Source organism: Brienomyrus brachyistius, chromosome 9 (genome assembly GCF_023856365.1).
Source record: "Brienomyrus brachyistius isolate T26 chromosome 9, BBRACH_0.4, whole genome shotgun sequence".
Taxonomy (NCBI): domain Eukaryota; kingdom Metazoa; phylum Chordata; class Actinopteri; order Osteoglossiformes; family Mormyridae; genus Brienomyrus; species Brienomyrus brachyistius.
This window is the reverse complement of record NC_064541.1, coordinates 19,491,759-19,516,309: the sequence shown is the minus strand read 5'-3', so window position 1 is coordinate 19,516,309 and position 24,551 is coordinate 19,491,759. Positions and strand designations below refer to the sequence as shown.

General features: G+C 49.3%; 2 protein-coding genes and 1 long non-coding RNA gene across 17 annotated transcripts; 2 read left to right on the top strand and 1 right to left on the bottom strand.

Moving 5' to 3' along the window:
• Window positions 1–158: 158 nt before the first annotated feature.
• On the top strand, window positions 159–6,770 carry gsdmeb (gasdermin Eb). 7 transcript variants are annotated; one of them, XM_049026451.1, is made up of 11 exons: window positions 159–307; window positions 855–1,065; window positions 2,858–3,050; window positions 3,154–3,325; window positions 3,796–3,916; window positions 4,069–4,212; window positions 4,862–4,989; window positions 5,188–5,349; window positions 5,430–5,445; window positions 5,618–5,691; window positions 5,881–6,770. In XM_049026451.1, exons 2-11 carry the CDS (start codon window positions 855–857, stop codon window positions 6,106–6,108), a joined length of 1,449 nt encoding a protein of 482 aa, XP_048882408.1. In that variant the 5' UTR covers window positions 159–307; the 3' UTR covers window positions 6,109–6,770. The 7 variants fall into 7 exon arrangements, with proteins under 7 accessions (XP_048882408.1, XP_048882407.1, XP_048882409.1 ...); XM_049026450.1 differs by lacking the exon at window positions 5,430–5,445 and adding an exon at window positions 5,398–5,413; XM_049026452.1 differs by lacking the exon at window positions 5,430–5,445 and adding an exon at window positions 5,382–5,397.
• On the bottom strand, window positions 6,758–24,525 carry pals2a (protein associated with LIN7 2, MAGUK p55 family member a). 9 transcript variants are annotated; one of them, XM_049026443.1, is made up of 15 exons: window positions 21,583–21,842; window positions 21,222–21,357; window positions 18,595–18,682; window positions 16,727–16,852; window positions 12,824–12,942; window positions 12,011–12,163; window positions 11,307–11,453; window positions 10,975–11,202; window positions 9,718–9,849; window positions 9,374–9,470; window positions 8,999–9,067; window positions 8,726–8,887; window positions 8,449–8,651; window positions 8,226–8,354; window positions 6,758–7,856 (listed from the first exon to the last, which is right to left on the bottom strand). In XM_049026443.1, exons 4-15 carry the CDS (start codon window positions 16,755–16,757, stop codon window positions 7,680–7,682), a joined length of 1,647 nt encoding a protein of 548 aa, XP_048882400.1. In that variant the 5' UTR covers window positions 16,758–16,852; window positions 18,595–18,682; window positions 21,222–21,357; window positions 21,583–21,842; the 3' UTR covers window positions 6,758–7,679. The 9 variants fall into 9 exon arrangements, with proteins under 9 accessions (XP_048882400.1, XP_048882397.1, XP_048882398.1 ...); XM_049026440.1 differs by lacking the exons at window positions 21,222–21,357; window positions 21,583–21,842 and adding an exon at window positions 24,405–24,525; XM_049026441.1 differs by lacking the exons at window positions 21,222–21,357; window positions 21,583–21,842 and adding an exon at window positions 24,080–24,230.
• LOC125749320 (uncharacterized) lies at window positions 23,511–24,070 on the top strand. Its single transcript, XR_007399846.1, has 2 exons — window positions 23,511–23,661; window positions 23,803–24,070. It is a non-coding gene; the product is annotated as an uncharacterized LOC125749320 (long non-coding RNA).
• Window positions 24,526–24,551: the final 26 nt, after the last annotated feature.

Sequence of the window (24,551 nt, the reverse complement as noted above, 5' to 3'; positions counted from 1 at the left end):
TTATCATGCTCAGTAATCATCCTCCGTGGTCTAAAAAAGCCCATATCAGCGTTGGGATGCATTTTCATATTCTCCTGGCAGTCTTCCTCCTTCTTGCGCGCATCTGCTTCGGAATTCGCAGTAAATCGTGCGTCTTCCCGGAAAGCCGATCGGACACGGGGCGGTGCGGGGCGCGATCGGCGTTCTCTTCCCTCTTCCTTCAGCCTGCTGGTTTTCCACCATCGACCCCACACACCCCCACCTTTAAGTCTATCTGAAGCCCGGGCTTTAAGCAACGTGCCGCATCATCGGTCCGGAGTCTTTAAAGGTAAAAATGCGTGTTACTAAATATCACTTAACGATATATGTAGTAAACATGCAATGATTTAGAAAACTAATGGAATAGTGCTGCAAACTTTGTGCAAAGGCATATGTCGGTGATTTGGTTTGATAGTTTTCCCCTGGTTTGCATTCACGCATTATGTAACCAAACTCGTTTTCCGAACTGCGTGGTAATGTAACGGAGAGGGAATTCACCGTAAAAACGCCTATTCTCACTGAGCTTTTCCGCTGACAGTAAATCACTTTTTAAAAAGTAGACAACGTAATAATCCATCTGAGAAAAAAATTACTTTTTACTTCACTAACACTTATTGATGACCAAATATGGAGGGAATATACTTTCAACGCAGAAGGATCTAATCGCGATGACATTCTGTTAATGTTTTACTTCTAGACTAGGCATGCAACTTTTACAGGCTGTAAAACGTTATAGTATGGTTTGACGTCGATTCACCTTTTTGTTTCCTTTATTTCTTGCTTAAATGCTGACACTCATACATTTGCATCGCATCTGTATTCCTGTATTGCTCCAGATGTTCGCTAAAGCCACCAGAAAATTCGTCAGAGAGATCGACCCAGATGGCTGTCTGATACCCGTGTCCCGACTCAATGACTCGGACAAGCTGCTCCTTCTTTCAATAGTTGTGAAGTCGAAGCCCATTTGGTTCTGGAAGCCACCAAAATACAAACCATCGGACTTCACCCTGAGTGACGTGCTGCTGGGAGACAAGGAAATTAAGCCGGGTATGTTCAAAGAGACGTATGGGATTAAAATTTTAGAAACGGTACCGGATTCATGCCAAATCAGATACCATCCAGATGGTCAGACTAACCTACATCTAGGGGTGCTGTGGGGTGTGAGTCCCCTGAGTGATTGATTGATTCTTTCTTAAGCTAATCTATATAAAGAAAGGAAGAACATAGATTGTTCTAGGACCCAGAATCTCCGGTGGCAACCCTGCCTACACCTACCTGTTACATGAGGGCATCATGAAGGAGCGGGAGGAACTTTTAGTAGAGCGAGGAGCGGTGTTGAGCGGAGCGGAGGAGCGGGCGGAGCCAACAGCCTCGTGAGCGAGGAGCGGAAATTCTCACCGCTCCAATTCGCTCACAAGCTCTGGTAGCAACACATGGAAACAGCACATTTACAAACACACAATCAGTCACATGTACGAACTGAGTAAGGAACAGAACAAAGGCAGGCACTTAGGTGCACTGATAAGAAGGACTAACAAAGCGCAGGTGTGGGCCATTAGACCTACGGGCAAACGGCGAGCAAAACAAGGAACCACACAGAAATATACCAAGTAACTGACATACAATGTTGGCGTCTGGCCAAACCTGAACCCACGAAGATAAAAGGGGAGATAGGTTAAGCAGTTAGCCACTGTCCTCATAAACCACACAGCAGCCCGGGGAACAGGAAAACACACTGGGAGTTAAAGACACTAGGATGCCCAGCTACACCTGCTGGCCACGAGCAGAACCAACATCCCAAAAGAGGCAGGACGGGAACCAATCCTGACATTAGCCTTAGCACTAAACAAACTGTGCTGTGTATAATAATAGCTTTTCTACCAGTGCAGAGGCTCTCAGTGTTGTCCCACACGTCCATGGTTGTGAGTTTGATTCTTGTCCCTTGTTTTATGCTCGCCCATCTGCCTCTGTCATCTTTCATGTCTGACAGCACTGCCTTACCTCTAGTTGCCTGGCGGTTGGAAGAAGACTCGGCATTGGCTTGTCATCTTCCCTGCTTTCCAGTTTGTCCCAATCATAAGACTTGGGAAATATGTGACTTGACTCTTATTTGACTCTCCCTGCCGGCCCCTGGAGGATGGGCTCCCCCTTTGAATCTGGTCCCTTCCAAGGTTTCTTCCCTCTTGGGAGTTTTTCCTTGCCACTGTCGCCTTTGGCTTGCTCACTGGGGGCTTTGGGTGCAGATGCTGTAAAGGGCTTTGAAACGATGTAATGTTGTGATAATGCGCTATATAAAAATAAATTTGTTGTTGTTGTTATGTGTGTGTAGTTTGCATGTAGGAATGATGGCGGGTTTCCAACCACACCCCACAAATATGTGGTTAGGTGGATTGGGGACTCTAAATTGCTCATATTGTGTGTGTGTGTGTGTGTGTGTGTGTGTGTGTGTGTGTATACACATCCCCTAATGGGCTGGCATCTCAACCAGAGAGTCCACTGCCAGGTGCCCTGTGCATGATGCGATAGGCCATTCAGGAGTCTGTACTATACAAGCCAGTGTTTTCCCTCCAAGCTCCCGGGAGCAAAAATGTGGAATGTCTGGGAGGGAGCAAAAACATGGACCGACTGGATCCCCGAGGATCGAATTGGGAAATACTGATATAAGCAGTTATCCCAACAGATAAATACGTTCACCCTCGCATGATTCGTTCACTATGCATGATTCGACTACTTGCTTTTTGTTTCTTATTGGACAAAGGATGCATGTCTAGACTAAAACACATAGTGCAATGGTACTGTACAAAACGTTTACATAAATTTATGTTTGAATCATTCTCAGATGCACAGGAAACTGAATTCCTGAAGTATGAGGGGATGTATGGAGATATCAAGATGGGAAAGTTGGACACGGAAGTGAGTCCTGTGAACTTAAATTTGGAAGGAGAGACATCCTCCATGCTGCAGTCCTCCTTTGGCACCCTGAAGAAACAAGAGGTGGATGTTCAGAAACTTCTGGAGGAGTCCAGGGACAGGTGGGCCGAGCAAACTTCAGTCTGGAAACCACCCGTACAGTACCTCTGCCCGTTATTCGGAAGGAAATTCAGGTTTCTGAAACAATGGCCATTTCCTCGACAGCTTTATGAATTTGGAGCACTGCTTGATTAAGCAGATGAGGGAACAGCAAAAGGAAGCGTTCGGAGTGCTGAAGGAGAGGATTTTCACCACTGAGCAGTGCACCATCTATGAGCAGGTGCAAGAGCAGGGAGACTGCGCTACAGCCCTGGGATTCCGGAAGCACAAGATACAGGTGAGGGCGTATAGCAGCCGCACTGCAGGTGGTCACTGGAACGGTACCTTTCACTGGAAACGGTTCCCGACCGGCTACTCCATTCTAACTGCGATTTACTGTTTAGGTGTCAGGGATCGGGGCGGCTGCAGAATGACATCGGTGTCATCACTGCACAATGCAGTTACTGTAGTCGTGTGTTAGGAAAATGATTCTGGCCAGAATGTAGTGATACTTGGGAGGTATGATAGGTAAAATATTGCAGAAGGGTTTTTAAGAATTATTCTATATAATTTTTTGTTCACTTTTTTTTAAGCTTGCTTTGTAACTTGTACAAAATACTGTGCTACAAGAGCATGGATGATCCAGCTCAATCCAGTCAGAAAAATCCATCCATCTTGTGTTCCGCAAGGTTGGGAAGCAACATAAGGCTCAGGGTTCAAAGTACACTGCAGGTGACCTCTGACACGATGAATCCTGACGCTTCACAGGTTTCGGTGAAGAATGAAGGAACCCGATTCATGGACAGCAAAGTGTCCCTGGAGATCCCTCCTCAGACCGTCCTCGCCTACAGCATCATTGAGCTTGAAGTGAAAGCCCATGGGAAGTTTGGTCAGTACCTGTCTGTCCTGCAGTGAAGGGGTAGCGGCGTGCAGTGAATAATCAGCACTGTCAGGCATGAGCACACGAGGGCTCCCTCTAGTGTTGACCGTGCATCCCTGCATTACCCAGAAGCCTGAGTGGGTTTGCCTGTGCTCCCCCAGACCTCTGCCTGCTGCCTCAAGTCCAGGGTGGGTTTGAAGTGGATTCTAGTGGAGGAGCCCGTGTCGTGGCTGAGGGACCGACTGCGAAGGAATTAAAGGACCCACAGAGTCTCGAGGGGGAGACGCTTCAGGTTCTACTGAAAGGTACCAGCTGCCGCGGTGGGGGCTGGAGGGTGTCCATATCCTGAAATAAACCAGAACCGTCAAGACAAGATTCAGGAAACAACCATTAAAACTGTATGTGGTTTTCAAGGGGGAAAATCTGTAAAAAAAAAAAAAAAAAAAAAATCAGTTTCCCTTGGGCAGCCTGGCAGCTGCCGGTGTAGTGAGGGTGTAGTGACAGTGTAGTGACGGTGTAAGCCTGGTCATGCTTAGCGCCATCTGCTCTTGGAAACAACACACAGTGGGCCTGAATTCAGGTGGGAACTCGGTGCCTGTAGCTCTCCAACTAACCTTTCAGTTCCATAATATTTATGTGTTCGTCTACGTTTTATTGGATCTTATTTTTACGTAATAATAATAATCATATGTTGCCTGAATGCCATTGAGAGTATATGGATATTAAAACAGACTGGATAACCCATAAGGTAAAAGCTTTATAAATAACTATAAAATATTACAAATGATGAAAACAATCTAAATAAGATGCTTAAAATGTGCTTTAAGAAAAAACCCTATAGCTCGACTTTCCTAAAATTTATACATTTATTTATTATATTACTCTGCAGCATTAAATTTGTCCTCTTCAGCGCAGTTGTCTGACATCACTAACCTGAACTTGCTCCCGTTCCAGATCTGAAGGGGCTGAATGTCCATTTTCAGCAGCTGGCCGCGATTCCAGCACGTACCAGACGCAGACTGTTCGACTTCCTGAAGGAGATGGTGCTGGACAGAGCAGCAGTCAACTGGCTGGGGGACATGGTGAGTCAGGAGAGCCGGGGGCCGAGCCGGATGTCAGCCAGCAGGAATGTAGTCTGTAATGCTGCATCACGGAACGGGGGCCGAAAAGCACCTTCGGGAAGGACCACAGGTCCGGCTTTAACTATGTTACTGGGAAGTCTGGTCGTTTTATAAAACATTTGCTTTTGACTGGGCTTCTCCCTCTGACACCATCACAAGTTGGATCGGCATCACCGAGGCGAGGCGATTGGCTGGGGGCAGCTGGAGGAGGGGTTTCCGCTGAACCGGATGGCCCAATCAGTTCTAGACCTCTTGAAGGGTGAGGGGGAGACTGCTGGGGAAGAGCCTGGCTCCTCCCCCCTGCTAGCGGTGCACATGCTGGTGAGCGCTGTGGAAGGTGAGTGGTATGGAAGGTGAGCGGTATGGAAGGTGAGCGGTATGGAAGGTGAACGGTATGGAAGGTGAGCGGTATGGAAGGTGAGCGGCGCTTTACAAACAGCCGTACTCAGGCTGTTAACAGAGCTCTGAAACACGAATGGCTGTTTACGTTTGGAAGCAGCCTGTTAGTGACCTTTTCAGCTGTGACACACAGCATCGGTTCACTTCCACAGACATAAACGCACCTGTTATTTACCCTTCGAAATTGCAGAAATGACTGATGCTGCTTTGGCAGCTCTGGGAGACTGTTGCACTCCATCTGTCCTACAGGTTTTGCAGCATTTGGTGAGTGGAAATTGTGTTTTGTTTTTTTTTTTTTAAATGTTTGACATATTTTAAGCAACACTGATTCTAGCATTTAGCATGTAAATGAGGAACTCGCCGCAGTGGCGTTCACAGGATTCTTGTCGTGGGTTTACAGCGGGAACTTTTCTGGATGTTTCTGGCTGATCGGCCTCCCTCCGGCCTCCACAGGTACAAAGTTTCGAAGAAGGCGAGGAAGAGCATGTGAAGGATGAAGGCCTCTCCACCCTGCTGGGAGATGGTGCCTTCCAGAGCGCGGCCCGGCTCTGTCGCCATTGCGGAGTGAACCTGCGCAGAGAGGGGGGGGCTGTACGAGGGGACGTGGGCCAAAACCCCGGGTTCGGCCCCCTCGTTCTGTGCATCGTGGTCCGGGGGCTCGCCTGCCTGTCCGCACCGTGAATGTCCGTAGCGAGGGGAGGCTAGTCGAGCTTTTGGGGAACCTTTGCCCCATTATTGGAATTCCTATATGCTCAGTCTGTACCGGGTCAGGGTTTGGAGTGAAGCAGGCATTTACCAACCAAGCTCAGCTGAGCCACAAGCAGGAAAATTCAGAATTAGTGCAAATAATAAGCTAGAAGCTAGGGGGCAGCACCGTCTTCCATTTCGGATTATTAACAAACATATATATATATATATATTATAAATCCAGTATCGATTATTAGTTACAACCACCATTTGCCATCAAAAACGTCTCAAACCTTCGTTGCCTCCCTCCATTTTCTCTTTAAAACAGTAATACACATCCATTTCTGTTAAAGGAATTTTGCTAGTTTACTGATCCCTGGAGAAATTCTGTCTTCAAATTTTTTAAATATTTTTTTTTAAAAACTAGCGATGGACTAAATCTGATCAAAAAGACAAAGAGGCGACTGATGAACAAAAACAGGCGACTCTGAAAGGAGCAGTGGCAGAAATGTTTGAGTGACGGATCCAGGACAGCTTGTCTTCCCCCCCCCCCCCGTTAGCAGCTTCAATCCATTTTAGGGGGAAACTGTATTAAAGAAATAAAAATACATTTAAAAAAAAAAAATCAGAAACAAAACAACTATTGTCAGCAGCCTGAAATTTATTAAGCAAACTTATCAAACATCTTAAAATACAGGTCTCTTCATTATAAAATATTCGGTAGGACATGTCCGTCACATGAAAAGGAGAAGTTAATTCACACATAAGTACAACGAAAGGCAGGCTGGTCTCTCTCTCCGTGACTAATTACCCTAAAAAAAGGGGGGGGGGGGGGGGCTGGGTCATCATTCAGAGGCACAAACAAACCACCAGTCATTAAACAGAGCGCCGGCATTTTCCGCAGTGCATACCGAAGGCAGGATCTAAGAGCTTCGAGGTCCAGAGCCACATCTAAAGCAGAACACGCGTCTTAAGGATAAATATCCGATACGTCACAAACCCTGGAAAAATAAAATGGACAAACTTTCCTGCAAAGTGTGCTTGCACCGTCCTGAACTCTCCTAGCTGAAGCTGTCAGGTACACAGACATGAATGAGGAACACGAAGCGCTTAGGGCAAGTTCCTCCCCTTGACTCTTACGTTAAGTGGGATTCACAGGGGAGAGCTGTGTAATCGTCATGGTGACAAGGCCTGTACTGTAAACATGTTTAAGGTGAGATACGGTGATGTGATGTTTCTCTGAAAGGTCTCCTCACCCAGATTAATAAATAAAAACTTTAGAAGTGGCTGGTAGATCAAAATGTTGGCTTCTGAAAGATAACCAGGGCACAGATAAGCTACACAAATTGCAACATCCATTTCCAATCGAAAGTTACTGTAAAAGTTATTAAAAAATAAACGCAAGTTCACTTCCCTTTGGTCTGTGTAGTAGAAAACAGGTCAGCATCCGGGGGGGTCTCTGGTGCCGGTAGCTGTGCTGGCTGACCTCACATTACCTGGGGCTTTGTGGGTGGGGTTCACGCAGGTGACCCCCCCAACTCTGCTCGGGATCAGGTCCGCAAAGCTCAGTAGACCCAGCTGACTGGGACCCACTGTGGTTCTGAGCACAGTTTGTCCACGGCCACCTGAAGCTCCTCAAAGGCCTTGTCCAGGTTGTTGTTGACAATCGTGAGGTCAAAATAGTGGTCATAGGCTCTCTGGATCCTTGCACTTTCATCCACCGTCTTCTTTAGGTCATTGTCCTGATGGCGAGACAGGAAGATAGTTATATTTGAGGCAATGGCTGTATGGGTCACTTTTTAAAATCACTGAGGGTCGCTCAGAACATCCCACAAGCCTCGAGAAACCCATCCATCCATCTGCCAATCACGCATCCTAGAGGAAATGCAGACAGTGAGCCGCACGACTGGCTCAGACCCTGGACCTCACAGACCACACAGGCCAAAATGCCCGAACGTCTTTGGCTTGTGGTTGGAAACTGGAATACCTGGAGGAAACCCACAGCCTGCACCGCGCGTGTATGAGATCTGAACCCCCAGCCCTGGAGGTCTGAGGCAGCGGCACTACCCACTGGGCCACCGGCAGCCCTGCGAAACGCCAGCGGGACGGACCGTGAGCAGCTTTGTGGTGATTCCCGCGTCGACGACGGCTTTGTGCATCGCCCGCAGCGTCTCCAGCTCCGGGGCGGCTATGAAGACGACGAACGGCATGAACTCGGCCGTCTTCAGAACCTTCAGCGCCTGCGGATGCGTGGGTGGTCAGGTCACCTGAGACGCTAAGCGGTTTCAGCTACAGCCTAAGGGTTAACCGAACAGCCGAACAGCCCGCCCCAACCTGAGGGTTGACGTCCAGGATGCAGGTCTGGCCACTGCTCACCACCCCGTGGATGGAGTCCATCTTGGTTCCATAGAGGTTCCCGTCGTACTCGCCGTGCTCCAGATACCGGCCCGTCTTGATGTCCGCCTCCATTTCCGTCCGCGTCACGAAGCGATACGAGTGGCCGTCCCTCTCGTCCTCGCGGGGGCTCCGTGACGTGACTGGGGACGCACCAGGGGGTGAGCTGGGACCGAGAGAACGCGACAGAACCTGTCGCCATGCCGCGGGGACTTACAGGGGACGGTGGTACCGAATCGGCTCGGGTTGAGAATCATGAGCCTGTTCTTCAGGCTCCGTCGCCCCACCCCTTGCGCTCCGATCAGAACCAGCGTTTTCCTCTGGAAAGGGGGCATCTTCGCCACCTCCTCATATATCTGCAGTTCGTGACGGTCAAACTCTGCAAACACAAGGGCTCCATGACCCCTACCGGCCCAAACTGATGTGAAGAAACATGCTTCGGAGTTCAAAACTCAAAAGCTAAAAATACATCAGCCCCTTGACTGCATACCTGCATTCTTAGCCGTCAGGTACATCATCCTCCTCTTCTTCTTCCCACTGACCGTCCCACAGAGCATACCTGATAGAACGAACAAAGCGTCAGTACTCTGTGCAGCCACCAGAGGGCAGACTTAACCCAAAAGCTCACCGCCTACTGTGCCATCAGCAGTTTAATGCCTGGGACTGTTAAACATATCAGCTTTAATTTACTAATAATAATAATAATAATAATAATAATAATAATAAAATACTCGTTTCTAAAAGATTTTGGCATCCTGAGGGTGGTTATAAGCCTCAGACTCTGGGTTAGGCTGGTGAAATGTAACAGAGTATTACTCAGCTAGGAAATGAGAGTCAGGAGGGGCTGGAATCGCCCGGACAGTACCTGACCCGTCCCAGTCTCTCCGCACAAACGCTTTCCTCTTCTCTTCCAAGAACTGGCTGGGGATCAGTCCTGTGACTCCGCCCACAACGTGGCACGCCTGAGGGACGGGCGGAAATCTCAGAGGCGGAGAGACTGCTGTCATCTACTAGTCCCTTCTTCTACATCTTCTCTAGTTAAGGAAAAGAAAAACACATCTACAGGATCTGCCTAACTAAACCCCCACCTAGACATGGGGGCCTCTACTTCCAGCTAATCGCTTGAATTAGAGAAGACTGACGTAACCTGGCAACCTACATTCTCCCAAGATGCGGATTCACCCGTAGATAGAAACAGGCCCCACCCACCTGCCACCAGTTGGGGTCCTCCTTGTTGACAATCTGAAGGACGCTTCCTCTGGAGAAGCCAAGCCCCGCCTCCTTGCAGGGGATCAGGTTGTCATTGGCTGGATTGTAGTCAAAGTATGGCTTCAAGTAAACCTAACAATTGTGAGAATGCAATGAGAATATTACAGTGAGAAAATCTGGAAAAGAGTTTCACAGCCATGCTTGTAAAGATCAGTGTTTCTCCACCGAGTCCCCTGGGACCCCAGACAGTCCACATTTTTGCTCCCTCAGAGCTTCCTACTGGGAGGAATCAGAACCTCTGCTGGTGACCAGCATACTGGCCCATCCTCAGTATATCGGATCTACAAGCCCACACGTCAGGGACAGCAATGGCAACTGTAAGATGACTTCCTTCTTTCCGTTTGCACAGAAACCGCCCAGAGCCGTTTGCCAGAGATGGCTGAGGCAACTGGACCAGGAAGACGAGAAGCAAGCAGTAGCAAACCAGCTAACCGTCCTCAGGGAGACCAAAACAGGCGTGGCCTAACAGGAGGTCACCATGGAAACACACTCCACGTCCCACGACATCCAGAACATTCCTATAAAGAGACTTCCTGACGGAAATGAAAAGCAGTGCCTTCAGACAACCGGGAAAGAGTTTACTACTCGCTAAACTACGTTAATAACAAAAGCGAGTCGACTGGCCGGAGTCTCCACAGAAACGCCTCCCTAACTTTGGCCGAGCCGCTGGCCCCAGATGCCAGCATCCCATTGGCCGTCTTAAAAACAGCCCCCCCCCCACCCTGGCCCCATGAAGAGGCCCAACAGGCCCCCCAGATGGGTCCCAGAGACTGCTTTGAGGGTTTCTTCATTTATGTCGGAGATGCTATTTTTTTTCTTGACAAGGAAGGACCAGACAATCCCTGGAACAACCGCGGCTTAAGAGCCGCGCTGAAGGGCCCAGCGGTGACATCACTCTGCCGTCTCTGGGATTTGACCCGCCGCCCTCCCGTTCGCAGGCAAGGCCTGCTAACCCGCTGAGCTGCACACGCTATTAATAGAGCGCTTCAGGCGGGTTGCATTTCCTGCCGGTCACCTGCTGACAGCGGCGTTAAAGGAGAGCGCACCCCCCCCCCCCCCCACCACACACACACACACACACACACACACACACACACACACACACACACACACACACACACACACACACACACACACACACACACACACACACACACACACACCCCCGGGTGCACGGTCAGGCGGGGTGTATCGGACCTGCGAGGGGGCGGCCTGCTCGCGGTAGCTGGGTAGGATCTTGAGGGTGAGGCTCCCGCTGCTCTCCTTCAGCATGTCCTGCAGGTGGTGGGGGTCGCCGCCCGTTCCGTGCCCGTTGATCTCCTTGATGACGTCGCCCACGTGCAGCAGGCCCTGCCGGTCGATCATGCCGCCGTGCAGGATGCGGGCGATCACGAGCTCGCCGTTCTCCACGCGGAACGTCACCCCCTGCAAACGACACCAATGGTGGGTTACGCCTTCCGGGATCCTGGGGAACGAGCGATCGTCTGTAATCAGCTTCCGGGAGCCATCGGCATTAGAGAAGCACTGACCAGCGGTTCTCCACTCTTCTTCTGAATTCCGATCATCCGCACAGCGTCCGCCTGCAGACAGTTGCCCGTCGATGAGTCCTTAGTGACCTCGGATGGCAGGGTGTCGTAGGACTTCGACGCTACCTGGTCGTGAGCCTCCAACAGCGACTGGAAAGGAGCAAACATTGAAGAAGAAAAAAAACTCAATTATCTGACACTTTTTAAAGCAACTTACAGTGGAAGGAAGGGTTACAATATGCGTGGCCACTGGCATTTGAACCCACAACCTCTGCATTGTTACTGCAATGCTCTACTTGAGCTTCCAGACATAGTACTGAGCTCCTCCATTTACAAGAGGACTAAACAAGATATTTGAAGCCTAGTAAAGATTATTACTTATTTATCTGTCCATCAGGCCAGTATGAGCACAGACCCTATCCCAGAATCCACAGGGACACCCTGGACAGGAAGCCACATAAAGGAACACTGAAGAGCAAATTGAGAAGCAAATCTCACTCAGTCCTCGTGTAATGCAAAGAATTTTCATTATATATCCAAAATTAATGAAGGCCAAATGTTTTCAAAGACGCATTCTGTGGACTGAGTGAGGTTTGTAAATTCGGCTGAGACACCCGGCCCTTTCACTGACTAACACTGCACTTAGCAAAGACAGCCAGCCAGCGTTTGTTTCCCGGGAGGAGAAGCGCTGGGAGCTGGACGGTCACCTGGAAGTGCGGCTCCGTCAGGATCCTGGAGAGCTCTGAGGCACTGCGGTCCTGCAGGCTCAGGCCGCGGATGTCCTCCAGGATCTCCGTTACCAGCGCCACGTTGTTGTCCTGGACCGCCTCCAGCTTCACGTCCTCTAGCCGCTCGTGGGCCTGTGTGTGTGTGATGGGGGGGGGGGGGGGTCATTTATTGAGGATCATTTTCTTTACCCCCAAATGCTCGCATCTGAAAGGGCAGCTTCAAAACTGTATGTACTTCAAGCAGCACATTATTATAGCTATTTTCACTATCCTGTCATTTTTCCCCCTGAATTTCATACAAAAATATTTGTGGGGGTGGGAATGACAAGTTCCCTGTATGAGGAAATATTTTCGGAAAAATATTTGCTGAAACTGCTATGGGTTTGTTGACCAGGCCGGCCGGTTTCATGCGCACAGATAAGATAAACACGTCACTAATGCGACACATTCAGCTGCAAAAATACAGCGACTAGCTACAGATGGATGTGGATGAAGTAAATATCGCCTCGTGGTCATGGGGTGAAGGGGGGGGGGAACCATTTGTTTATATTTCCACTGAGGACGGGGGCCTCAGGAGGTCCTGTCACATTTCATCAATTCGGACCGGCATCTGCCCTCTCACCCCGCGTCATGCTATGGTCCTCTTCAGCCTCCGCCATTTTCCGCCCACCACCATTAAATCTGATGCCCAAACATCTGAGCGTCCGTGACACACCTGGCCTTCGGCGGTCACTCGAGGGCCGACTGGCGCTTCTCGTTAAGCGGGTGATTTTAACCGGAGGACGAGGTTACCTTGGCGAGCGAGCGGACGATGGGGCTCTCAATGATGCCCTTCAGGAAGATCAGGTCGATATCCTCGGCCCCCGTGGAGCTGGGCAGGTCGTCGAGGTTGTCCAGGACCTGCTGCATGGCTGGGGGGACAGTGGGTCCGGGGGGGACAGAGATGCTGTTAGACCTTCCGCTGACACACATCGGACGGCGCGGTGCTGCCCTTCTCCCATCCTGACCGACTTAGACGGTCCGACAGGCTGGAGTGGCAGAACTGTGTCAGCCCAAGGCCCCTTACCAGAGCAGCCATCCTGCATCCCAGGCCAGACACTTGTTGCCCCCCCATATTGGGGTGTGCTAGATTTATATCCAAAGGAAACTACATTTACATTCTTATTTACAGACACTTTTATCCAAAGTGACATACAACTAAAATGCAGTTCCTGGAGCAACTGTGGGCTCTAGGGTCAACATCACCTTTCTGACCAGAGGATCTGAACCGGCGAGCTTCCGACCGCTAATCTGCCGCCCCCTAGGGGCCGTCACGTGTCGTACAACCTACACATGCAGTGCCATCAACCAATAAGCTCACAGACCCTCGGCCACCTGCACAGCCATGATCCGAAAAGGGCAGGATCCATGAAATGAGTAGCCGCCCCCCCCGAGACAGCGACCGCCAACCTCCACTGCTCATGGACACCGCGGTAACCGAGCTGGAACCTCGCAACCGTAGCCGGGCCGAGAACCCAAGCCACACGAGGGCAGGAATGCAAACCCACCTCAGACAGGCAAGTCAAGCGGTGTGGACACAAGCCAATTAAAGGGTTAGAGTCTAACCCACGTCGCCATGTTCAGGCCTGAGACATCATAAACATTACAGGAAAAGCCATTAAAAAGGAAGGAAAAAAAATAAAATCACAGCTAGCTTTCCAGTGGGGAGACCTGACTGTACGGGCATCACACCACGTGCAGGGTATTGGGGGGTGGGGGGGGGATTATTATGTGTCGAAGAGCCCCTCCCACGGAGACTTTAAATCCCTGTGACAGCAAAGCAGGGGAGGCCATCACACTGCACTCCAGGCCTGCGGAGGGAGGGGTGTGAGACAGAGAGAGAGGGAGGCTTCCCAGCCCCCGCCTCACTCCCTTACACCTCCTGCGCTCGTCTCCGCATCCCTGCATCCCTGCATCCCTGCATCCCTGCATATCATAAGCAGATGGGCAGATTATCCCGCCTACAAACACGTCTAATTCCGACTGAACTGGTTAAAAGCACCTTTACAACCATCCTGGTTACAAAAGGGTAAAATGTATGTTTTTTGCTATTCAATAGCCGGTATTGCTCACTACACCCATGGATCTGCGGCCCCCCCCACCCAGCAACACGATATCACTGATGACACAGGTCAGCGTCAACTTTTGGGAAAGACGTTTGCTCAGAATTTAGTACCAACACAGAATCCGTCAGGCCCAGTCAGGCAGGAAATACCCATTTCACTTTTTTTTTTGTCCCTTTATACAGTGCCGAGTCTCATCTAAAGGCGGCAGATTAAATACGATCAAATTAAATGTAAAGGATTTGCAAGGAGCACCTTAAAGCAGCCATGAAGCATCAGTGCATTTCACACCAAACTGTGAGCTCTGGGTGATTGAATTCTGGAGGTTAAGGGGACAGTCATCCAGAGGAGCTTTCCTGCCGCCTCGAAACACGAGGGACAGGACAGACAGGCGTAGATACAGGGGAAACGTATTACTAAAGACAGAAAGAGGAGAGACCGTCTGCCAGGATGTGCGGAAATTCTGCAGGCGATTGAGTAAAACGGCGCACAGCAGATGACGGGTCGTTTCCCGATGAAAGGAAAGAGTTAAAAGATTACATAAACCAAAACGCACAGCACATTAACTGCTAATCCTATTAAAAATTCACAGGTTTTTATGTAACTTCGTACTACGGATGACCCAAAGCATTAACGGGAGTCCCGAATAGAATTTGCATTTGTATATTTATGATTTGTTATGCAAATTATGTTAAGTGCAGATACCGCAAGGAATGGTGTTAGAGCCACAGAACACAAACCGAATAACGTGTGAACAAATAAGAGAGAAAATTACGTAAAAAAAACAGAAGAACTCCCCCTACTCTGGAGCAGACTGTCATCCTGCAGGAGAACCACCATTCCACTCGACCGGCCACCAACGTGAGATCGTCCACAGGAACATTCCAGAACAGCTAGGAAACGGACTTAGCTGGAGAAGTGATCCAGGCTCGGACCGAATGAGACGGGTATCCCAATCAGTTAACGGCCAATCAGAAACTACATTTCCCTTCAGACACTTGGTGTGCTTGGGGAACAAGCAAGACCAGCCCCCCCATCTCCGAAAACCACCGCAGACTTGCACAACACCGCCGAATCATTCCTCAGACCCTCACCAATCACTCAAACTCTAAAGACCCTCACCTACTGAAACCCAAAGGAAGGATAACTGTACATTTAATGGCATCCATCCAACCACATCAGTGAGGACACACCACTTTGGACCAACATCAGGTAAACTCAGACAAGAGTGTCACCCTTTGAAATCTTTCACATCTACTCAATGCCCTGTTCTTCAGCATTACCCTCATTACATACCGGAAACACCACAATGTAGGACATCACCAGGCCGCTAAAAGTTTATGCGTTTCCAAAAAACAGTGGGCCTTCATGAGATGTCCTGGCTGAGGAAGAAAATTTGACCTGTAAATCTTTTGATGGTAGTGAAGATACAACGGCAGGTAGGTACTGCGGGCTGAGTGCTGTCTGCTCTGCGGCAGACCTCCAAATCGCAAGCTGCGGAGGTGGGAACCCTCCTCGGGGAGAGCTGTGCAGTAACAGCTGGGCGCATTTAGCAACATCACAGGTCTCCCGAGATGACACAGCAACAGCCCTGTGCCAACGCAGTGCCGCCCCCCCCCTCCACCCACCTCTCACCACTCCTACGGAAAACTCCGGAATCAGCCAGCCGCCATCCGGAGTCGACACGGATTCCGTCAGGTTCACTGTGAGTCTCAGGAGGCATGGAATCCAGCCCAGAGGAGGGCCACCATCGGACCGGCATGGTCACCCGGCGAGAGAAACTACCCGCGTTCTGACCATGCTACTGAAAACCAGTACCAGCATTAACCCGGACAGCAGGCCAGCCCCTCCGAGTGACTTTCAAAGGTTTTTCACATCCTGGGTCAGAACGCACCTTCCAGAATTCCAGTTTATCTAGTACACAGCCCATACACAGGTACAAATAAAAGCTCTCATTCCACATAACAACAACCAACTCGACTGGTTAACACTACAGACACACGCACACACGTGTGTGATGCACCATCTTACGGTCAGATTTCTCCTGCAAGAAACCCTATTACATTATTGAACAGATTATTTTATCCAAAGAAATCTTTGAAGTCAGGATCAGGGAGTTGGGTCAGCCAGCATCAGGAGCAACAGGACTTTGCTCCAGCACCCAACGGTGAAATCACTCTGCTGACCATGGGGTTCCAACCAGTGACCTTCGCAAGCACATGGACTCACACCGATACACACCATCCCTCATCTGCTGCCAGTTTTCAACCAACACCAAGTAGCCACACTGACCTGGCTGTAGATGCCGGAAGCCACATTCTCCCAACCAAAGTATCTGCTTCTACAGATCGGGACAAAAGCTCTGCTCTCTCTCAACATTTGAGAATTCAGTCCCAAGGAAAAACACACCCAGACTTTTCCACTGGACTGTCACTGATCACCTTCTTGCACAAGTTTTGTGGGACAGGAAAACTTCCAAACTAAAATTTCTCAGCGAACACCCACATTCCGGCTCGGGGACCGCGAGCGGAAGATCTTCACTAAACCACGGATCAACCAACGGAGCAGTCAGATACTCCATCAAGCAGCTTACCCGACGTGCACTTGGCGCTGGCCACCGTCATGTCTCCCGTGCCAGAGGATGATGCTGCGGCAAGCGGTTCAGAGGGCAGAGGGGACCAGACGGCAACTGGGCCGGCCTCCGCTCACGCCGACAGAGCTAGAGGACGGAGAGACCCCACATCAGTGAGGAGGCGGGGCCTTCGGCAGCAGACCAGACCACAACCGTGTGTCGCGGAAGGATTGCTTTCGTTTTCTAAAATGACATCAGCATCACCAAGCTACGTGCCGCTGTTTCTGAAGAGCATGAGCCTGAGGGCATTTCAATAACACAAGAGCGCTGCTCCTCATGCATGTCCACAACTGAAAACAGAACTAAGTTCATAATCTCAGGACTCAGTGGATTACTACTGATATGCGAACAAAATTATTGCTATACAAATGCACCCTCAGCCTCTACCGTAAAGGACAGAGAAACTAGGTTCCGTTCGTAATGAATTATGCTATTTTTTATGTTGAATCATATAATTTATAATTTATAGCCACCTCATAGGAACTGGCAGGGACTACTGGGTAACAATTACAATACGGCATTAGTTATGCATCAGGTGACCCCCACCAACCATGTGACGGGTCCCTGGGGGGCCGAAAAAAGAGCCCAGGCAGACGACTGGCGTGCCAAAGAGATGCTTAGATGTTTAAACGGAGGATGCTGAGTTTCGTGTGGCCAGACATAGTTTCACACCTTATTCCAGCAGTGGTGAGGTTAGGGGCTCAAAGGCAGCATTCACTAAACATAACCCACCTTTGGGGGGGGGGGTAAGTGTATGACAAATTTCATGCTTGTATGACAAGGTTAATACACTGAAATAAATAAAGAAAAAAAATGAAAATTTAACAAGCTCCTTTATCCAAAGTGACGCACGTTTGTGAGAAAACAACTGGGGGCAAAGGGTTTGGCTGGGGGGGGACATTTCTCTGCCAACACTGCGGATCAAGCCACTATCCCCCACCCACCCCCAAATTCAAATGAAATTAACAGAAGCATACAATTAAAAAATGAGGGTGCGATTAAACACAGTATAAAAGTATTATACGGTTATTTCCTGGGCTAATTATATAAAACATTATAAAATTTCACACAAGTGTTTTAATGTCTTGGTTCTCGGAAGTGTTTTGTGTTCTTTTCTCCAGGCTCCAGGAACCGATATCCAGCAACAAGCCAAAGGTCCCCCCCTTTAAAGCCTTACTGGAGGTTCCTCGGAAGGCAGTTTGGAGCGAGTCACTGTGAGCAGCGCGAGAGGCGTCAGTAAGGTGCCGGTCAGCTGGGGAAGAGTGGCGATCCCGTTATCAAAGGGAAAAGCGATCCATGCTGAATTATCTGGGATCTTGTGTGAGTCTCGCACAAGTAAGGAAACACGTTGACACCCTGATAAATCCATTTCCAACCCCCCCATGTATAGATAGATGTTTATGGATATAATATTTTGGGCCACTGGCTTGAAACTGAACGGCTCTGAACCCGCTTGGAAACACCCCTAACCCACAACGCTGTGCCAGGACCCTCTGCATCATGCTGTCCCCCAGGTGCATCCTAACTGGCAAGAACGACCAATAAAGTTCTGCTTCCTCGATCCTGCACACAATCCTTAGAATGGTCACTAATCCCAACGACAAGGTGGGCAGATGCACAGACTTCCCCACGCAGAAGGATCAGCCTGGAAACCTCATTCCCTTTGCCTCCCATCATATGAAAGACAGCTCACCTTTGACCATTAGTGTAACATTTCCCCCACATACCAAGCCTGTTTTTTCCTTTTTTCTTTGTGGCTTATCACACTCAGCAGCTCATATTCCAGAACATTCATCGACTCGTAACCCTGCGACCTCTGGGACACTCACCCTGGGCTCTGTACCCTATTCCAGGAGGCAGCTCCGGTGCCCTGAAGCCTAGGTGCTTCTCATGCGACGCTCTGTGTCACGGCCGGACCTGCAGAGGGGAAGATCAAACCGGTTGAATGGCCTGACTACAGAGAAATCGCACACGTTCATACGCACGCAGGAGGAACAGGAACCGGTGTGCGGCAGAAGAGCAGCGTCACACGCCTTGTTAAAGGTTCATCTGACGGCATCCCTGGCCCCAGAAACCACACTGAACCACAACCAAAGAATGGTACAGTCATTGTACCTTCCAGGAACCAATACAGCTCTAACTAAACATTATTAATGTGTGTGTGTGTGTGTGTGTGTGTGTCCCACTCTGCAAATGTTCATGTTGTGGCAATAAGGACTATTTTTCTGAACAACCACACAGTGTCCAAAATAGAAAAGCGGGACTTCCGATCGGCTGCATGGGGAAAAGGGAATAATTAAGAGAGAAAAACGGAGATTAAAAGGCTAGAGTCTTCTGCCCAAACAGCTTCTCAGCTTGGGAGTTTAAGCACGTTAGTGAGAACTCGGGCAGCAGCGTGACAAGCGGCCCTCGGAGCTCACGTGCAGACAGGACGTCGCTTCTCAGAGGGGCCGACCGAGGTGGAGGAAGCAGCCAGGAGAACCCGACTGACAGATTGGACCACACTGGCAGTGACATCACCCGGCGGGGGGGGGGGGCGGCTTTGCCCTTAAGCCTATCTGCTGACACCTGGAGATGGAAATGCTGGGGGTTTCATTCCCTAAGAGACGCTGGACAGACCAGACAGGGCTACTCGCTCACACCACGAATGACTGGCAGCCATTTCAGAGAGAAGGGAGAAGGGGGGGGGAAGCATGATCGTTTCTGCCAGACTGATTTGGGATGATCCTTTCAGTGACAGAAGCTCGACAGACGCTACAGCTCTGCTAGATTCGGGCTCTTGGCAGATGGCTAAATCTCAGCTGTTTTTTTTTTTTTTAAATCAAAGTTTTACCTCCTGACGATATCAAAATGATAAGTCATGGCTGAACTGCACGTTCTCACCAAGAATTTACAAATGTAGTCACGGTTACAAAAAATAAACTGGAACAAGGGCATCCAAACTCCCGCCGGGCCAAATCCAAAGCTGGCAAAGTTGCATTGACAAGATCCACATCAACGAATTCTACCCCATAATCCATACGATCCCAGCAGATGTTGCAGCACTTTGACTTACGTAATCACTGCTTTACCTCCAATTAATAACCGAGATCAACAAGCCCCCCGGCCCCTCCCTCCTACTCACGCGAAGCCTCTGCTTCACCCGTTTACGCTCGTCATCCGGCGCTACTCCGCAGAAAATCATAGCTTTCCGATAAACAGTAGCAATTACACTCTTACACAACACTGCGCGTGCCGCGTGTGACCCAGCGACGTTAGATGACCATCGTTGGCAGATGAAGTACATTTTTGACGCCGGGAATACCGGCTGACGAATCCCGCGCCCTCAGCACTGTACGGATCAAGCCCCGCGTGCCCCCAGCCGCCGCCTCCCCCGATGGGACCTCCTCTGGGGCGGGTCCAGTGTGTTGTCCCCTTCTCCAGGGTCCCAGGTGCACACGCCTGGATCTCTCCTCGTTAGCCAGTTGCATCACTATTTATTTGTTCAGCCAATGCTACAGTTCAAAGCAAAACCTTCAGTGCTGCATCTGTTTAGACAGCTGGGTCTCCCTGGACAGGATCTCCTGATTAGGTCCTTACTAACCAGTGAAATAACTACAGTCCCATAAGAGGGGAACAAAACAACAGCGGGGAGCAGAGTGTCATGCACCCAGTACCAGGTCACGGTGAGCCTGCAGCCTTTTCCCAGAAGCACCGGGCACGAGATAGGGGACATCCTGGGTGGGATGCCAGCCAATAACAGGCTTGCATTTTCACACAATAAGTGCAATTAAAGACACCGATTGGACGAAGCCCATGCTAATAAGAATCTGCTAACTGGAGGCAACAGGGCTACCCACTGTAGCATGGAAGCACTGTGCCACCCAGCCTGCATCACAACCTGACATTTACGCTGCATTACATCGGAACTCAAATCAGAAACTCAGAGTCGCTACTCAGAAATTTCAACCAGACTTAAATGGGGTTCCTAGGGTACTTTAAATATTAAATATTTAAGTATTACTATAGCAACCAGCATCGGAGGGGGACGTTCGCCCCCACTGTCTAAAATTGGGGCAATTTACAAAACTTGGGGGGCACTTTGGGGGAAAAAAATATAGTAATTAATGCACTGCATTTGTTCTTGAATGTGAAACGCTGGCAGTAACGAGCACCTTGTGCCAACGCGAGTAAATAAAAAGCAGATTATTGCCGTTTCCGGGCACGGAATACCATCTGCATGGGAAAACAGGAGACGGCTCAATTCAGGCTGTTATTTAGCTCTTAATAGCCTTTGGAAACACGTATAATGCATTAGATTATTGCTACAAGTGAAAACATCATCACGGTCTTTTTTTAAAAAATAAAAAATAAAAAACACAATTGAAGGTCTATTAAAATATTTGGGGAAATTAAAGGCTGTTATTCAGCTGTAAAAGCAAACCGTTCGAGGATGTTAGCAATGCATGCACCTTACCTGTAAAATTCACCCAATATCTCGCAACAGAAGCTTTCGAGGACGTGTTGGACAGTCAGCCAAACAGTTCTACGTCAATGAAGACGTAACTGACAGTTAACACTAACAACACAATGATCAGTCACAGCCCTCTTCCCTACAAAACAAGAATCCAGTGTAAGAGGAATGAGGACGCGAGAGTCATTTCCCTGTACAGCCCGGCCTCAAAATTACTGCCAAACGGCTTTTATGTCACTGTGGCCTCAAATTCTATAATTTAGTATGAAACTTTCCCTTTAAAAAAAAAAAAAAAAAGGAGTTGAGTCACTGCGGCCCCAACAATGAGATGGTCATTTAACGCCACAATACCACAAAGCACCACCTCCTCCACTGTCCCGTCTCCTTCCCAGATGAGGAAGCAACAGGCGACGAAGACAGGGGCACTGCAGCTGTTAGGGGACGTTCAGGGGACATTCTGGAAGAGCCGAGGGCTGGATACAACGTGTTCTTGACGCGCAAACATCAGAAAGCCAAAAGGACGGGCAGTGTTAGGGAGCCCCCAGAACCCAGAGTAAATGATTAATCTCTAGCAGGGGTCCTGACTTTTCCTACACCATAAACAGCATAACTGGTACCTCAGCCTGACTAACGCTGTCTGGAATCAGACTCGAGTTCATTCCCCTCCACTTTCCCCACCCGGCCAAACAAAACAATACAGAACACCCACAACAAATTAAAGTTTGAAGAGAACCTGATTGACTCATTAATAATGAAAGACTAAATGGAAATGATGCTAAGAATAATTAGCATGCATCCATTACAATTTCTAATGATACCATTATACCATTATGAATAAACCAAACCTGAACCTTCGGGCTGCCATAGTGATATAACCTTACTTCAGTTAAGCAATTCGGCTTATGTTCTGGCAGAACTAAAATAAGCCATTACTACTTGACACCTCTGCTGGTACATTTCTCAGGAGAACCCTAAACAGAACTGGCCACTGCATCTTCAAGGAAAGTTGCAGAGAAGAGAGGAAACTGCACATGCAGTGAGAATTGGGCCTCTAATGATAGATGCAGTTTACAAAAATTTGCACATAACTTTTCCATACAAAACAACTAGGGAAAGACGGCATGCCGAAACCGTTAAGACATGATTATAAATTAATAGGTCTCACTGCACAGGGTGGCTGTACTGCATACACCCAACCCTCATCAACGACAGGGAGGAGGCGAGGCTGTGGGCAAATCGCTCGGCGATTACTGCTCTCCTGATACGGATTTGAATAATCTAATTTTTACAGTAGATTATGTGGTGGGCCGGCCATGAGGCCGTGGAGATTAAGGGTGTGTTCCGCCTCAAACAGCCGGTGTGGTAAACACCCCTATCTCAAACAGAAGATGTCAGGGGTCCAGTTAGCTACTGTGCTTGTCACACACACACACACACACACACACAGAGGAGATACTTCTAATCTACACACATGCACATAATCTTTAGCAATTATGGCCGTCAGTCTAACTCCTTGCCGGCATACAGCCCACCCCGGCTTTCGGTTGGGTTTTTGTGGTGCTGAATAATGCCCGTTAACCTGGTAATACATCAGCTGTGAAATAAATTCACATTGTTAACTACAGTGGCAAAAATAATCATTTTTTAACACGTATAAGGATTGGAACTGGATATATAAAACAAACTCAAAATTTTGTCACATTCCAATCATAGAGAATGACTTGCAGTGAAATGTTATGTTACGGCATACTGTGGGGTTAGACTGGGATTTTAGTTACACATAGAAGGAAATAAAAATGTACACGTTGGAATGTATCAGATTATATAGATTAAGATAATGCACGAACACAACACACACACCTCTCTAAACTTTCTAAATGCCCTGATGCCCCTTATCCCCGACTACCCACTCCTCACCAACCCACTGACTACGGCTAATAAGGAGAACTACGCCTCCGGTAATACATGGCCTGAGATACAACACGCCCCCCACCCAAAAGAACCGCGATCAGGAGCCACTTCACCTTTCTGCAATTCCTGCAGAAATTACTTCCCTATAAACGGTGCCGGTCAGGGGCAGAAAAGAAAGACCCGCTGCGGTGGGTCCATGCCGCTCTATATTTAACACACGACACGCTGCCATCTTGCACAACTTTCCAGGCAAAAAAAAAAAAAAAAAAAAGTTACTGATCACCACCCCCTCCCCACATGCGCCGTAACTATGGACCGGGAATCAGCTTACTGATCCCCGACTCTAACTTTAACTACTGCGGGATTAAGCCTATAGCTGATCCGGGCGCAGCTGTTAGAGGAGTGAAGTGCACCGCCATCGCAGCCATGTCATCCCGCAAAGATCTCCGTTACACCGCCAGTGCTTTCTGCTAAAACGCCTCCCCGTTAGCGATTCTCACGTACGAGGGGTCTCTTCCTTTTTAAATACAAGGTTAGCTCGGCGTTAGTAACATTTTGCGCTGGGGGACATTTTTAATGACTGTTGCCACATGGCTTCATTGAAACGCTCGCACTTAGAGGCGCCTTCCAGTATGAACCACGTTAACTTTCGTTTTTCCTTTTTAAAATACAGGCCAGCGATGCCCTCACCAGCCTCTCTCTCTTAGAACGATCTGCTGCATAAAAAGCCTGGTTACTATTCAATTTCGCACCGTCCACGTTGAGGTTGATCAATGAGGCAACTTCGGGAACGGGGCAAGTTCAGCGCTGCTGCGGACACGGAGCGGCGGAGCCCCGTAACCTGCGGGCTGATCATATATCCCGCGAAGGCGGCATTCATCTCTGTACACGATGGCAGCATTTTGGGGGTTTAAAATAAAACTACGGGGACGTTTCACGTATGAACTCACGTGCGGCCATCTTTATCCCGTCCGGGCGCGCGGCGCACACGCATGGGACGATCCGGCGGCGTGGCGAACTTAGCACGGCGGGGACGGTCTCCCTCCCGTCCACCCGGGCATTGAAAAGCGACACACTGAGCTGCTGTAACTGACAGATCCGACGCCTCATCCCCTGGGGTCGCCACGTATGGAGGCTGGGCAGCGCTCACTCCTAGTTAGCTGCCTAGCCATCCGTCCAAGTTAGCCGGTCTAACAAAGGGAGGCCAGTCCGACGCACAGAATCCTAACAGTTACAAGTCGCACGCCGGCAACACGCGAAAACAGACCGACTTACCTAGATAATTGGCGAGCTGTATCCCCCCCTCCCCCGACACCGGTCCGACGTTTAAATGCCCGCTGGTGCCGGCGAGCGCAGGTAACGATCCCGCGCTTCCTGTCAATCAAGTCACCAAGCCTGGCCCCCGAATGACGTGCGTGCCCG

Coding starts and splice junctions, on each gene's coding strand:
- gsdmeb (XM_049026451.1), top strand. CDS start 855: ATGTTCGCTAAAGCCACCAGAAAATTCGTCAGAGAGATCGACCCAGAT. Junction 3,051..3,153: donor CTGGAGGAGTCCAGGGACAG/GTGGGCCGAGCA, acceptor TTTCCTCGACAG/CTTTATGAATTTGGAGCACT. Junction 3,917..4,068: donor GAAAGCCCATGGGAAGTTTG/GTCAGTACCTGT, acceptor GTGCTCCCCCAG/ACCTCTGCCTGCTGCCTCAA.
- pals2a (XM_049026440.1), bottom strand. CDS start 16,757: ATGACGGTGGCCAGCGCCAAGTGCACGTCGG. Junction 12,943..16,726: donor CAGCGCCAAGTGCACGTCGG/GTAAGCTGCTTG, acceptor CTGTCCCCCCAG/CCATGCAGCAGGTCCTGGAC. Junction 11,203..11,306: donor AGAAGAGTGGAGAACCGCTG/GTCAGTGCTTCT, acceptor TGTCGTTTGCAG/GGGGTGACGTTCCGCGTGGA.